The 13,662-nt window shown below is 39.8% G+C and overlaps 1 protein-coding gene across 1 annotated transcript; it reads left to right on the top strand.

The window, feature by feature from the left end:
* Window positions 1-473: 473 nt before the first annotated feature.
* Window positions 474-13,338, top strand: gpx7 (glutathione peroxidase 7). Its single transcript, NM_001020501.1, is given in 3 exon segments — window positions 474-632; window positions 6,109-6,370; window positions 12,806-13,338. Coding segments are annotated over 3 exon segments (561 nt in total). The 5' UTR covers window positions 474-497; the 3' UTR covers window positions 12,970-13,338.
* Window positions 13,339-13,662: the final 324 nt, after the last annotated feature.

Here is a 13,662-nt window from a genome sequence, read left to right as displayed (position 1 = left end):
GTATATAACAAAGATTGTGTGTGTGTGTATATATATATATATATATATATATATATATATATATATATATATATATATATATATATATACATACACACACACACACACACACACACACACACACAATCTTTGTTTTCATAAAATAAAATGTTTGTAAAAGTTCATTTTTAGTGTAAATAATGACATCATATTTAACATTCAACAGGCTACAAAAACAACTGCAGTACAATATTGAGCCTTAATTGCAAAGTAAAGTCAAATTTTGTCAACCATGCCAACTGTAAACATGTACATGTCAACTACAAATAAACAATGTAATGAATTAATTAATAGTTTTAGCCTTTACTCACGCGCAAAGGAATGCGGAAGCGTGATAGGTTGCTTGCGCTGGGTGTCTTCAAAGTTTGGCATTCCGCTCTAGTTGTGCGTACATTTCCTTTCGCTATCGGACTGTCCCGTTCACTCATCTCTATCAGTTTGCTCCACATCACAGCATCATGGGGATGTTTCTGAGGGCGTTTACTTTAATCATTTTATTATGTCTGCTAGAGGCCAAACAGAAAGACTTTTACACGTTTAAAGTGGTAAACAGCAGAGGCCGGTTAGTTTCTCTGGAGAAATACAGAGGATCGGTGAGTCTCCAGATCAGATGCAACTAACATGCATGAAAGATTAACAGTGACTCTGCATCACTTCTCTACTGCTGCATGCGTGCTATATTAGTGCTGTGTGATCTTTACTGTTTTTCCTTTCTAATAAACTACTAACTTAACCAACCCATAATGTGGAGTCGTGCTTCATTCATTTTGTGTCTACGTGGCAGACTGCTGGGGTAAATCTAAACTCATTCTTTACTCTGGATATACTAGGTTACATCTGCAAATGACTCGGATGAATTAATAATGTCAGCAGGCGTTATTGCATGATTTTGGTGATGAATATTGCATGTGCATTTAAATAAGAAGGAAATATTATCGACAGCGAGTGATTATAATGCGCGCAAGTTCAACGATTCACAATTGTCAATGCGAATAATACGCTAAATAAATATGTAAATATTGGTTAATTATTATTTACTGCATAATTGGTGGCGTCACTGTGTAGCCTATTAAAAGATAGATAGAACACTTGTTTAACATCAAATATTTGGTGTGCGTGATGGTTATGACGTAAAATTGCTATTTAAACTAAAAACATAAAGATATTATGGTAAAAAAAAACGACTCTTGTGGTTTAATTAATGTATAAAAATGACAAAACAACAAATTGATATTTAATAATATTAAAAACTGAGATTGCACGACTCATTCGAGTCACTAGATGTCGATGTTGTCTAACATTTGTTATTCTTAAAGGGACAGTTCACCCAAAAATCTAAATTCTGTCAGTATTTGCTCACCCGTGACCCGTTACAGTTGTTTGTTTTTATTTCTTCTGTTGAACACAAAGGCAGCTGAAAATGGTCAGAAACCTGTAACAATTGACTTGCATAGTATTCGTTTTCCCACAATGAAAATCAATGGTTTCTGTTTTCCAACATACTTCAAAATATCTTATTTTGTGTTCATCAGAAAAAAATGAACTTAAAGGATTGTGCCCACTTGAGGGTGAGTAGATAGAGTAGATTTGGGTTAAATCATTTTCTGAGACCCCTGAAAATCTTATATTGTTAGATGTGCTTACATTATTCTTTATATTTAATAAAATCTTTTTTTTCCCAATCAGATTAATATTTGACAAAACATTGTTTACAGTGTTATCTATCTATCTATCTATCTATCTATCTATCTATCTATCTATCTATCTATCTATCTATCTATCTATCTATCTATCTATCTATCTGTCTGTCTGTCTGTCTGTCTGTCCGTCCGTCCGTCCGTCCGTCCGTCCGTCCGTCCGTCCGTCCATCCATCCATCCATCCATCCATCCATTCATCCATCCATCCCTCCCTCCATCTCTCCATCCATCCACCCATCCATCCATCTGTCTCTCCATCCATCCATCCATCTTTCTCTCCATCCATCCATCTGTCTCTCCATCCATCCATCCATCCATCCATCCATCCCTCCATCCATCCATCCATGCATCCATCCATCCATCCCTCCATTTCTCCATCTATCCATCCATCCATGCATCCATCCATCTGTCTCTCCATCCATCCATTCATCCACCCATCCCTCCACCTCTCCATCCATCCATCCATGCATCCACCCATCTGTCTCTCCATCCATGCATCCATCCATCTATCCCTCCATCTCTCCATACACCCATCCATCCGTCTCTCCATCCATGCATCCATCCCTCCCTCCATCCATCCATCCATCCATCCATCCATCCATCCATCCATCCATCTATCTCTCCATCCATGCATCCATCCTTCCCTCCATCCATCCATCCATCCATCCGTCCGTCTCTCCATCCATCCATCCATCCATCCGTCTCTCCATCCATCCATCCATCCATCCATCAAACATTATTTAGTGTTCTATCTATCTATCTATCTATCTATCTATCTATCTATCTATCTATCTATCTATCTATCTATCTATCTATCTATCTATATATCTATCTATCTATCTATCTATCTATCTATCTATCTATCTATCTATCCGTATTGGAAGAAAGCTGACATTGCAATATTTAGTTTTTTTCAGATATTGCGATCTCATTTCACAAGATGACTTGAGTTACTGTATTTGGATAGAATTTCTGAGCATTGATGGGGATGATTTTGTAGGTAATGTACAAAATTAAACAAACAAACTTGAGCACAAAAACAAAAACCAATAGAACAAAGATAACAATGAATTAAACAGTGCTTTATGGTTTTTGGTGGAGTCTGCAGGTACAGCAGTTCAGAAATAAATGAAAAAACACTTCAGTTTTCACTATAAATACACTCACTGGCCACTTTATTAGGTACACCTGTCCAACTGCTCGTTAACACTAATTTCTAATCAGCCAATCACATGGCAGCAACTCAATGCATTTAGGCATGTAGACATGGTCAAGACGATCTGCTGCAGTTCAAACCGAGCATCAGAATGGGGAAGAAAGGAGATTTACGTGACTTTGAACGTGGCATGGTTGTTGATGCCAGAAGGGCTGGTCTGAGTATTCCAGAAACTGCTGATCTACTGAGATTTTCACGCTCAACCATCTCTAGGGTTTACAGAGAATGGTCCGAAAAAAAGAGAAAATATTCAGTGAGTGGCAGTTTTGTGGGCAAAAATGCCTTGTTGATGTCAGAGGAGAATGGCCAGACTGGTTCCAGTTGATAGAAAGGCAGTAACTCAAATAACCACTCGTTACAACTGAGGTCTGCAGATAAGCATCTCTGAACACACAAAACGTCCAACCTTGAGGCAGATGGGCTACAGCAGCAGAAGACCAAAACGGGTGCCGCTCCTGTCAGCTAAGAACAGGAAACTGAGGCTACAATTCACACAGGCTGACCATGTCCATCCCTTAATGACCATACTGTACCCATCTTCTGTTGGCTACTTCCAGCAGAATAATGTGCCATGTCATAAAGCACGAACCATCTCAGACTGGTTTCTTGAACATGACAATGAGTTCACTGTACTCAAATGGCCTCCACAGTTACCAGATCTCAATCCAATAGAGCAGCTTTGGGATGTGGTGGAACGGGAGATTCACATCATGTGGATGTGCAGCCGACAAATCTGCAGCAACAGCGTGATGCCATCATGTCAATATGGAGAATAACCTCCAGTGCCTTGTTGAAACTATGCCATGAAGGGTTAAGCCAGTTCTGAAGGCAAGTAAGGTACTAGTAACGTGTGCCTAATAAAGTGGCCGGTGAGTGTAATTAAACAATTAATATTTTTGTTAAAGCAAAAACAAAACAAAAAAAATCATCAATCAATCAATCAATCAATCAATCAATCAATCAATCAATCAATCAATCAATCAATCGTGATTACCACTTCCCTTATTTTAATGTGTACTTGCACTCCTATACACACTACTACTGTGCTGTTAAAAATGCATACATTAGGATTAAACAGCTCTTTACATACAATTATTCATCCTCATTGCTTTAGTAGTTGTGACCCACGGGTCAGTTTTAACACCAAATAACCAACACAAACATGAAGAGCTTTTATTAACAGTGGGCTTAATGGAAATTCTGTATGCGAAGGGCTGATATTATAGATCAAGGGTTGATGGTCAATACAGCAATTTGCATTTAAACAAACGATCCAATATACAGCAAGTCATGTGTGGATTGGATTATCAATGAGAGAAGTGGAGCGTGGAAACCAGGGGCAGATTGAGCTCCATTACTGACCTGAGAGCAGCTCTTAACTAATCTGCCGCTCCTCCACTGACTCCCTCACTGCGCCTCTAATGGGTTCAGTCGGCTTTTAGACCTTAAAAAGCCACACTGCTTTAAAAAGCTCAGTATAATTCATTGACAACTCTGGACTTAAAAAAGACAAAGAAATAAGCTTAGAGTGCTAATTGGTCTTCAGAAATGTTTTCTTCATTTAATGGCAGGTTCTGAGTGAAAATGGTTTCAAATAAATTCACATTTTGAATTTTAAAACTTGACAGGAAGAACATTTTATTTCATGGATTTTTTTGATCAGTTCATAAAAACATCAGTTATCAGTCGATAAAATGCTTGATTACAATTCAATCAATCAATCCATTTACCCATCCATCCATCCATCCATCCATCTATTCATCCATCCATCCATCCAACCACCCTATTTACCCATCTATCTTTTCATCCATCCACCCACCCATTTATCGTTCCATCCATCCCTCCCTCCATCTCTTTACTAATTTATCTTTCCATCCATCCATCCATCCATCCATCCATCAATTTACCCATCTATCAATCCATGTATCCATCCATCCATCTATTTACCTATCCATCCATTCATCCATCCATCCATCCATCCATCCATCCAACCACCCACCTATTTACTCATCTATCTTTCCATCCATCAATCCATCCATCCATCCATCCATCCATCCATCCATCCAACCAATTTACCCATCTATTTTTTCATTTATCCATGCATTTATCCATTCATCAATCTATCCATCCATTCACCCACCCAACCATTTTTCTATCTATCTTTCCATCTATCTATCCATTTACTCATCTATCTTTCCATTCATACATCTACCTATCTATCTTTTCAGCTATGCACCCATCTATCCTTCAATCCATTTATCCATCCATCCATCCATCCATCCATCCATCCACCCATTCATCCATCCATCCATCCACCCATGCACCCATCCACCCAATTATCCATCCATCCATCCATCCATCCATCCATCCATCCATCCAACCACCCATCCATTTACCCATCTAACTTTCCATCCATCAATCCATCCATCCATCCATCCATCCATCCATCCATCCATCCATCCATCCATCCATCCATCCACTTATCTTTTCACCCATGCACCCATCCATGCTTCAATTCACCTATCCATCCATCCATCCATCCATCCATCCATCCATCAAATTATCCATCCATCTATCCATCCTTTCATCTAATTTTCCACCTATTCACCCTCCCACACATTTACCCATTTATCTTTACATCCCTCCATCCATCCCTCCATCCATCCATCCATCCATCCATCCATCCATTTATCCATCCATCCATCTACCTATTTACACATCTATCTTTTCATCTATTCATCCATCCATCCATCCATCCATCCATCCATCCATCCATCCATCCATCCATCCATCCATCCATCCTTTCATCCATTTACTATCAATTTTTCCACCTATCCACCCTCCCACACATTTATCCATCCATCCATCCATCCATCCATTTATCCATCCATCCATCTACCTATTTACACATCTATCTTTTCATCTATTCATCCATCCATCCATCCATCCATCCATTCATCCTTTCATCCATTTACTATCAATTTTTCCACCTATCCACCCTCCCACACATTTATCCATCCATCCATCCATCCATCCATGCATCCATCCATTCGTCTATCTGTCCATCGTTGTATATATACTCTTCAATGCAGTATTGAGTATATGATGAATGTACAGTATCTGTTGTTGATTGTACTGTAATGTGTGTTGTCAGGTGTCTCTGGCAGTGAATGTGGCCAGTGAATGCGGTTACACAGACGAGCACTACAAAGACCTTCAGCAGCTGCAAAAAGACTTCGGCCCGTTCCATTTCAACGTCTTGGCTTTTCCCTGTAACCAGTTCGGTCAGCAGGAGCCCGGCAGCGATAAAGAGATCGACAGCTTCGTGCGCAGAGTCTACGGGGTTTCCTTTCCAATCTTCAGCAAAATAGCTGTTGTGGGTATTGGGGCAAACAATGCTTACAAATACCTCGTCGGTGAGTGGAAGCATTCATTTACACATTTAGGGCTGTGCGTGAAATGGAAATTCGATTTGAGTTTGGGAAAAACAATTATAGAGATAAAATAATTACTGTGTCATATTCCGTCCCCTTTTTAGAAGTCTGCATGCATTCGTTTGTTCGCCCAATCTCACATGGAAATCAGTACAATCATATACTGTGACCTTTTGAGCATGGGACGTGCTTGATTTATTGAAGTGTATTCAATTTTTTTTATGTTTTTATAAGCGTGAAGGAAAACTTCAGCCTCAAAGACGAGCAGAACACACACGTATAAAGTCATCTTTTAGCTCAAACTCCATCTACGTGCTCAAATACATGCAAAAATGTGGCACATAATTATATAAACCATTGTTTGTTATCTAATAAATGATTGAAAAAAAGTTGAAAATGGACGTCACGGTGGCCTCGGCCGAGTCAGTTGGCATTTCTGTGTGGAGTTTACGTGTTCTCTCGTGTTGGCGTGGGTTTCCTCTGGGTGCTTCGGTTTTCCCTACAATTCCAGAGACATGTGGGTGAATTGGGTAAGCTAAATTGTCCGTAGTGTATATGTGTGAATGAGAGTGTATGGATGTTTCCCAATGATGGGTTGCGGCTGGAAGGGCATCCACTGCGTAAAACATATGCTGGTTAAGTTGGCAGTTCATTCCTCTATGGGGACCCCATATCAATAAAGAGACTAAGCCGAAAAGAAAATAAATGAATGAATAAAGTTGAAATTGTTTGTGTAATTGTAAAGCCTCAAGAACATTACAAAATTTTGTCCAGATTTCGGCATGATTAACTTGACGTAAACGGTGTTGGGATGTACAAATAGGCATGGGACACAACATTCAATCATTTCTACTTTTGTAGAGTGTCATAGCACTGTGGCGAATTTAGGCATGGGCAATCGTTTACTCCTATTTTTATCCTAGTCATTTCCTCATAGACAAATGCAGTGGAAATTGTAAAGCAATTGCAGAAAAGAGCACACCTACACATTTGCAGAACAAGGGGCCGATGACACTAAAAACATTTTCCAGTTCTTAAAACATAAGGAGCACCACACAGCCTTTCTGTTAACTTAAGAGCAGTGTGCTGCACTTTATGTTGCTAGGCAACCACTGTATCAATGGTCTTTGTACTGGAGCGCATGACATTGTTTTTTTTCTGAAAGAGAATGACTCTACGTACTTTTTGTTTTCATATACAGAGGGGGAAAACTTTTGAACACGTCATTATTTTTCTCAAAAAACGTATTTTTAAAGCTGATGTTGACTTAAAATTTTCCTCAGATGTTGGTAACAACCAAATAAATCCATATATGGAAGGAAAACAAATGTAATTAGCGTTCAAATGAATTTAAGTATGTGTAACGAAATGAAATGAAAAAGGAAAGAGACAAAGTATTGAACACTTGAAGAAAGGGAGGTGTGGAAAGGCAGTGAAAGCTCAGACAGCAGATGAAATCTCTCATTAGTTCTTCAGCAATTCTCTGCCCTTCCCCAGTGTAAATGAATATCAGCTGCTTCAGTCCAACATCTACATTAAATGAAAATGAAAGCAGGGTGGGCATTTCAGCAAGACAATGATCCAAAACACAGCCAAGGAGACTCTCAGATGCTTTCAGAAAAAGAAAATCAAGCTGTAGAATGGCCCAGCCAATCACCTGACTTGAATCCAATAATCAGCAGGAGATTGAGTTGAAGCTCGTTTTAGTCACTCCTGCGGGAGTTAGAGCTGAGGATTGAGGGTCTAAGTGGAAGAAATAAAGTAGCGGAATGATCAACACTGAAGGAAAACAGTTAGTGGAGAAACTCGACGCTGGAAAAGAAATTTTTGGGGGATTAAAATGCTAAGGAGATAAGGGTGGAGATCAGAGAAGGGGTAAAGGTAGCGGAAGCACTCAACGCTGTAAGGAAGAAAAGAAGGGGCAAATAATTGCCAGGCGCAGGATCTCGACGGCGGAAAGAAGAAAAGGAGTATATAAGAGTATATATGAACATATATGAATATATATAAATCACCAAGTAAGGGCCGGGGAAGGGCGGTGATTGACTCCTGCGGGAGTCGAAGCTCAGAGCTGATTGTGGGCATTTCTCCTGCTGAAGGAAGAGATTGTATTTTAAATACAAAATACAAAATTAAAGTTCAGATTTACTAGAGGAAAACCACAGAAGCATCAAGATTTTGACACTGTTGAAGTCATATAAGAGGCGTCTTTAAGCTGCCATCACCAAAAAAGCCTTTTATATAAAATAGATTTCAGTAGTTCAGCACTTTCACGTTGTGTAATTCCAATGTTAACTCATTTTCCAGATTTTGTTTTGTTTTGTCTTATTTTTATGCTTGTGTTGTTTGGGTTTTTACCTAAATCTGGTTCAATTCCAAGTCAACAGCTCCTTTAGAAACATTAAAAAAAGCATGATGTCTTTAATAGACAGATTTCACACGGCAGCCATTTTAAACAGCAAAATCGAGGCTGCGGTGGGAGGAAATCCAGCAGTATCACCTGAGTCACATAAGAATGTTGTGTACCTAGCTGTATATGCTATCAGCAAAGAGAAAATGACACACATTTATCATTTAACCGCCTTCCGAGTGACCCAAGGTCCGTTCTGAAAGAAGAGTGAAAACAAAAAGGCATATCTGAGCTCATTTTCGGCTAAGTTAAGGGAAATGGCACTAGTTAGCTAACGTTTTCTTTCCCAAACACATGTTTTAGATGTCATTAATCAAAGTCAAGTTAATGAACTGCTTCTTTCACTATATTAGACTCGTCACGATACTGAATTTCGGTGCCGAAAAAAAAAAAAGAATTTCCCATTAACATTTAAGGCACTGTTGATGGCATTCGTAAACAGCGCTGATTTGCCACTGTGTTCATGTGCTTAACAGAAATGACTGTGATTGGCCAAGAAGTTCATCAGTTCACAGCACTTCACTAATGTTTACCGATTGCAAACAAAGATGAGCGATACGCTGAGAAATCGACTGATCTTCAAGGCTTTAAAGCGATCCAATGTCTGTGTATCTGTGTTTGTAATCTGTGAAGAGCAGTATACTGATGTCCTTCACGGCCAATCAGTCATTTCTGCTGAGCACTGGTGAATACCATGGCAAATCAGCGATGTTTATAAACGCGATCAGCAGCGCTTAAATGTTAGCAGGAAATGGACGTTTTTAAAAGTTCAGTACCGGGACAACACTATTTCAGACAACATGAGGGTGTGCTACAGAGGACTGCAGTATTTTATCGCTCACCGGGTTACATAGACTGAAGCAGGAAAGCGTCTCCATGGTGTTACTGCCATGAACTGAAACCTCGTAGGACACTTAAGTGTATTACCCTTAAAGAGATTCTGATGTTGTTTGATGCCTAATCTGCTTACTGAATGATATTAAAGTGATGTTTACACTTGAAATCGCTTGAAATCGCAGGAACAGCTGGAGGGTTGTAGTCCACATCATGTTGTTGCAATGTTTACAGTGCTGAGCATATACTTCCGGGTTTCTTGCCACCCAGCCTTGCTTTTGTGTTTTAAAACAGCGGCAGCATGAAATAAGCACATACTTATGCTGTATATATGGAGCAAAATGCCATCGGAAGGAAGCACTAAATAGACTAGCGGTTCACAAACTTTTCAGCCCACGACCCCCAAAATAACAATTCCAGTGATTCGCGACCCCTACTGTCCTCGCAGGGACAACACAAAAAGTGCAACAGTCTAACAACCATGTAATGTTTCACTTATTAACTGGCTTGTCATTTGTATGTTGTTTTTTTATGTAACTATTAAACACTAGTTTTGTCTTCTGTAGGTTATGTATAAAATATGGTAATTCTAATAGTTTAATTACACTCTAAAAATATTGTTATTCAAAAAAATATATTAATTAATGCAACAGTTTGCATTAATATATTCAAGTTACGACAACATCTAACAAAATGAAGTTCAGACAACAAACTTTAATATGTTGGCCAAATCTTTTCCTCTTCAATCAGAGGCATTTTTACATAGCAAAAACCTGAACTTTTTAAGTTGAGTACCTAAAAAAATAAGTTGTTTGACTTAGTTTTTTCATTAAAATTAAAAACATATCCAGTGTTATGTACTTAATTACATGCCCGTTTTCAAGTTTAGAACCTCAAATAAATGAAGTATCGGAAATTGCTAAATTTTTTGTTTGTTTTCAAATTTACTGTTCAAGCTTGTAAGAAATACATTTAATAACCACATTTTTGCTTTCTAATATTTTTTATTTGTATTAAAACACAGGTTTTTATTGTTTTACAAAACAAAAACATGTACTGTTCCATATTATCAGTATAGAAAAATAACAAAAAACATCAGTATGTGGACTTAAAAGTACAAAACAACTCCATTAGTGTGGAAAAATTGAGTTATTAACCCAATTTCTTGCTACAAGTTAAATATTGTTTTAAAGTAACTGACAGATACATTTACCTTTAAAATAGCCGCATTTTTAAATTAATGTATTTGTCAATATTTTCCTGTTTTGAAAACTTAATAAAATTATTTTGGTAGCTTAAAAGTTTTAATCTAATCAGCATTTTAGAATTTTTAAGTTACAATAATATGTTAAACTATGTAGTGGTAACAGACCTCTTGAGTTATTTTTTAGAGTGTACATAGATTTTTGGAAATCACCAAGCGACCCCCCTCCCATTTTGTCCTGACCCTCACTTTGGAAATCACTGAAATAGACAATTACTGGAAAATCTATGCATCTTCTTGATGACAGAATGGCGTAACATGTAGTCTGGCATATTTGTTACCCGCGACACGTCAAGATTTGATCTAGACACTGTTTAACCGTGAATGATAACTGTGTAATTTGAATGGGCTTAAATCATACGAACATGATTCTTAAAGTCATGCCAAGCTATATTCTAGAAGATGATCAGATATAAGAAATCAATAAAAAACCTTTTGATCATATTTAGTCATTAATTCAATAATCCCTCATAATCATTTTTTGGAATCGTGATTATGATCTTTTCCATAATCGAGCAGCCCTAATTCCTACTAACAACCCAAGCTCATTCTGGAAACATAGCCCCACGGACGTTTCTGGAGACCGCGATGTACGTGGCCGGAGGTATGTACGGATGCGTTTAGTTTTTTTCGAGCGAACACTGTGGGGTGTGTATGGGGGCCTCCTCTTCGCGCTTGCCGGCCGACGGTTCGCCTCCGAGTGGAGGGCTTTCCTGATGCAACCAGTTTGTCCGCTTAGCTCACAGCGTTGCGTCGGCGGAGCGGAGGCCCCAGAGGAGGAACCGGCCGCGGGGACGACAACCGGGATCAAGTCCGGGGAACAGCGGTTCCAGAAATCAGGTAAGATGAAAAATGGAATCTAAAAAAATAAGGGCGAGAACGCGGCGGGATCCGAAAACGCGGTCGAAATCGAAGACGAGGGCTTTTGCTTTTTTTTGTTTTTCCGGACGGCTTTTGCAAACCGTTGCTCTGGGTTTAGGGAAGGAGGAGGAGGAAGAGGAGGGCGGCCGGGTCGGCCGATCCGGTGGCTTTTTGCGCAAGAACGGCGCGGGCGCGAATGGCGCGCGCTCCCGAGAGGCGCCCGAGATGCAAAAAAATCGCGCACAGCACAGATCCGCGAAAACAAAAAACGCTCGAATACGTACCTCCCGGGACGTATCTCGCGGCCCGCAGAAACGTCCGCAGGGCTACGTTTCCACAATGAGCCTGGGTTGCCTACTAAATGAGGAAAATGGTAGAAACCATGACAGCATTTATAATGGTTTTAATGGGAACTCGCTTGCCTATTGTTTTTCTACAGGCGGCACTTTGAAACCACAAAGTCCAACTGAGACATGTCTCAAAACAGTATTCATTTAATCATTTTCCTTTAGCTTTGTCTCTTATTTATCAGTGGTCTCCACAGCGGAATGAACTGCCAACTATTCCAGCATATGTTTTAAGCAGCAGATGCACTTCCAGCTGCAAATCAATACTGAGAAACACTCATACACTCTCACATTTACACACAAACACACTTATACACTACAGGCAGTTCAGTTAATCCAATTCCCCTATAGCGCATGTGTTTGGACTGTGGGGGAAACTGGAGCACCCGGAGGAAACCCACGCCAACACGGGGAGAACATGCAAACTCCACATAAAAATGTTAACTTTCCCAGCCAGGACTCAAACTAGTGACCTTCTTGCAGTGCTAACCACTGAGCCACCATGCCAACCATGTCTGAACAACATTAAATACAAAATATAAGGAGTTCCCGCTCAAGTGAACACTTACTATTCAGGTAGCATGACATAAACAAACAGCTTGAGGAAGCTTTTAATTTTTCCCACAATAAGATCACAACCTTACTGATTTGACATGGTTTGCTCTCATCTAATCACTCATCCGTCTTTCTTCTAATTTCAGAGGCGTCTAGAAAAGAGCCGACCTGGAATTTCTGGAAGTACCTCATTGACACCGACGGCAAAGTCGTTGATGCTTGGGGTCCCGAAGTCTCCGTCAAAGAAATTCGCCCACGGATCACGGAGATGGTTCGGAAGTTGATCATCAAGAGGAAAGAAGAGCTGTAAAAATCCTCATCTGCAAACCCTGTTGACACTCAGACCTCAGAAACAGATCTCTTTGAAGAAACACATGCTAATTTAGGCCTCTTCAAACAGCGCAGCGTGAGATTACTCCAGCACAGCTCACATCTCCTCTACTTTGTTGCATCAGATTTGTTCTCTTGACATGTTTGTGAAGAGAAGCACTGAGAAATAAAGACCACTTTTATTAACAAACTGACTAAATGATGGCAAAACAATGAAAAGGGAGCAATAGGATGAATGGTTCTGGAGCTGAAATGTTTGTTTTTATGTACTCCAGCTAACATTTTTACTTCTGCAATCTTTCCGAGAGGTGAAAATGGCTTCATTAAAGGTTTTTTAAGTGTTTTCAGATTTTATTCACTGATTTCATTTATTTTTCAGATGAAAATATGACTGGGGACGGGGGGGGGGGGGGGGGGGGGGGGCTGCATAGTGGCGCAGTGTGTAGCACTGTCGCCTCACAGCAAAAAGGTCGCAGGTTCGAGCCTCGGCTGGGTCAGCTGGCATTCCTGTGTGGAGTTTGCATGTTCTCCCCTTGTTGTTGTGGGTTTCCTCCAGGTGCTCCGGTTTCCACCACAAGTCCAAAGACATGCGCTATAGGGGAATTGGGTAAGCTAAATTGTCTGTAGTGTATGAGTGTGCATGGGTGTTTCCCAGTGCTGGATTGTGGCTGGA

This window comes from Danio rerio, chromosome 23 (genome assembly GCF_049306965.1).
Source record: "Danio rerio strain Tuebingen ecotype United States chromosome 23, GRCz12tu, whole genome shotgun sequence".
Classification (NCBI taxonomy): Eukaryota; Metazoa; Chordata; class Actinopteri; order Cypriniformes; family Danionidae; genus Danio; species Danio rerio.
Note: the sequence above shows the minus strand (reverse complement) of the source record. Positions and strands in the feature narration are given on the sequence as shown.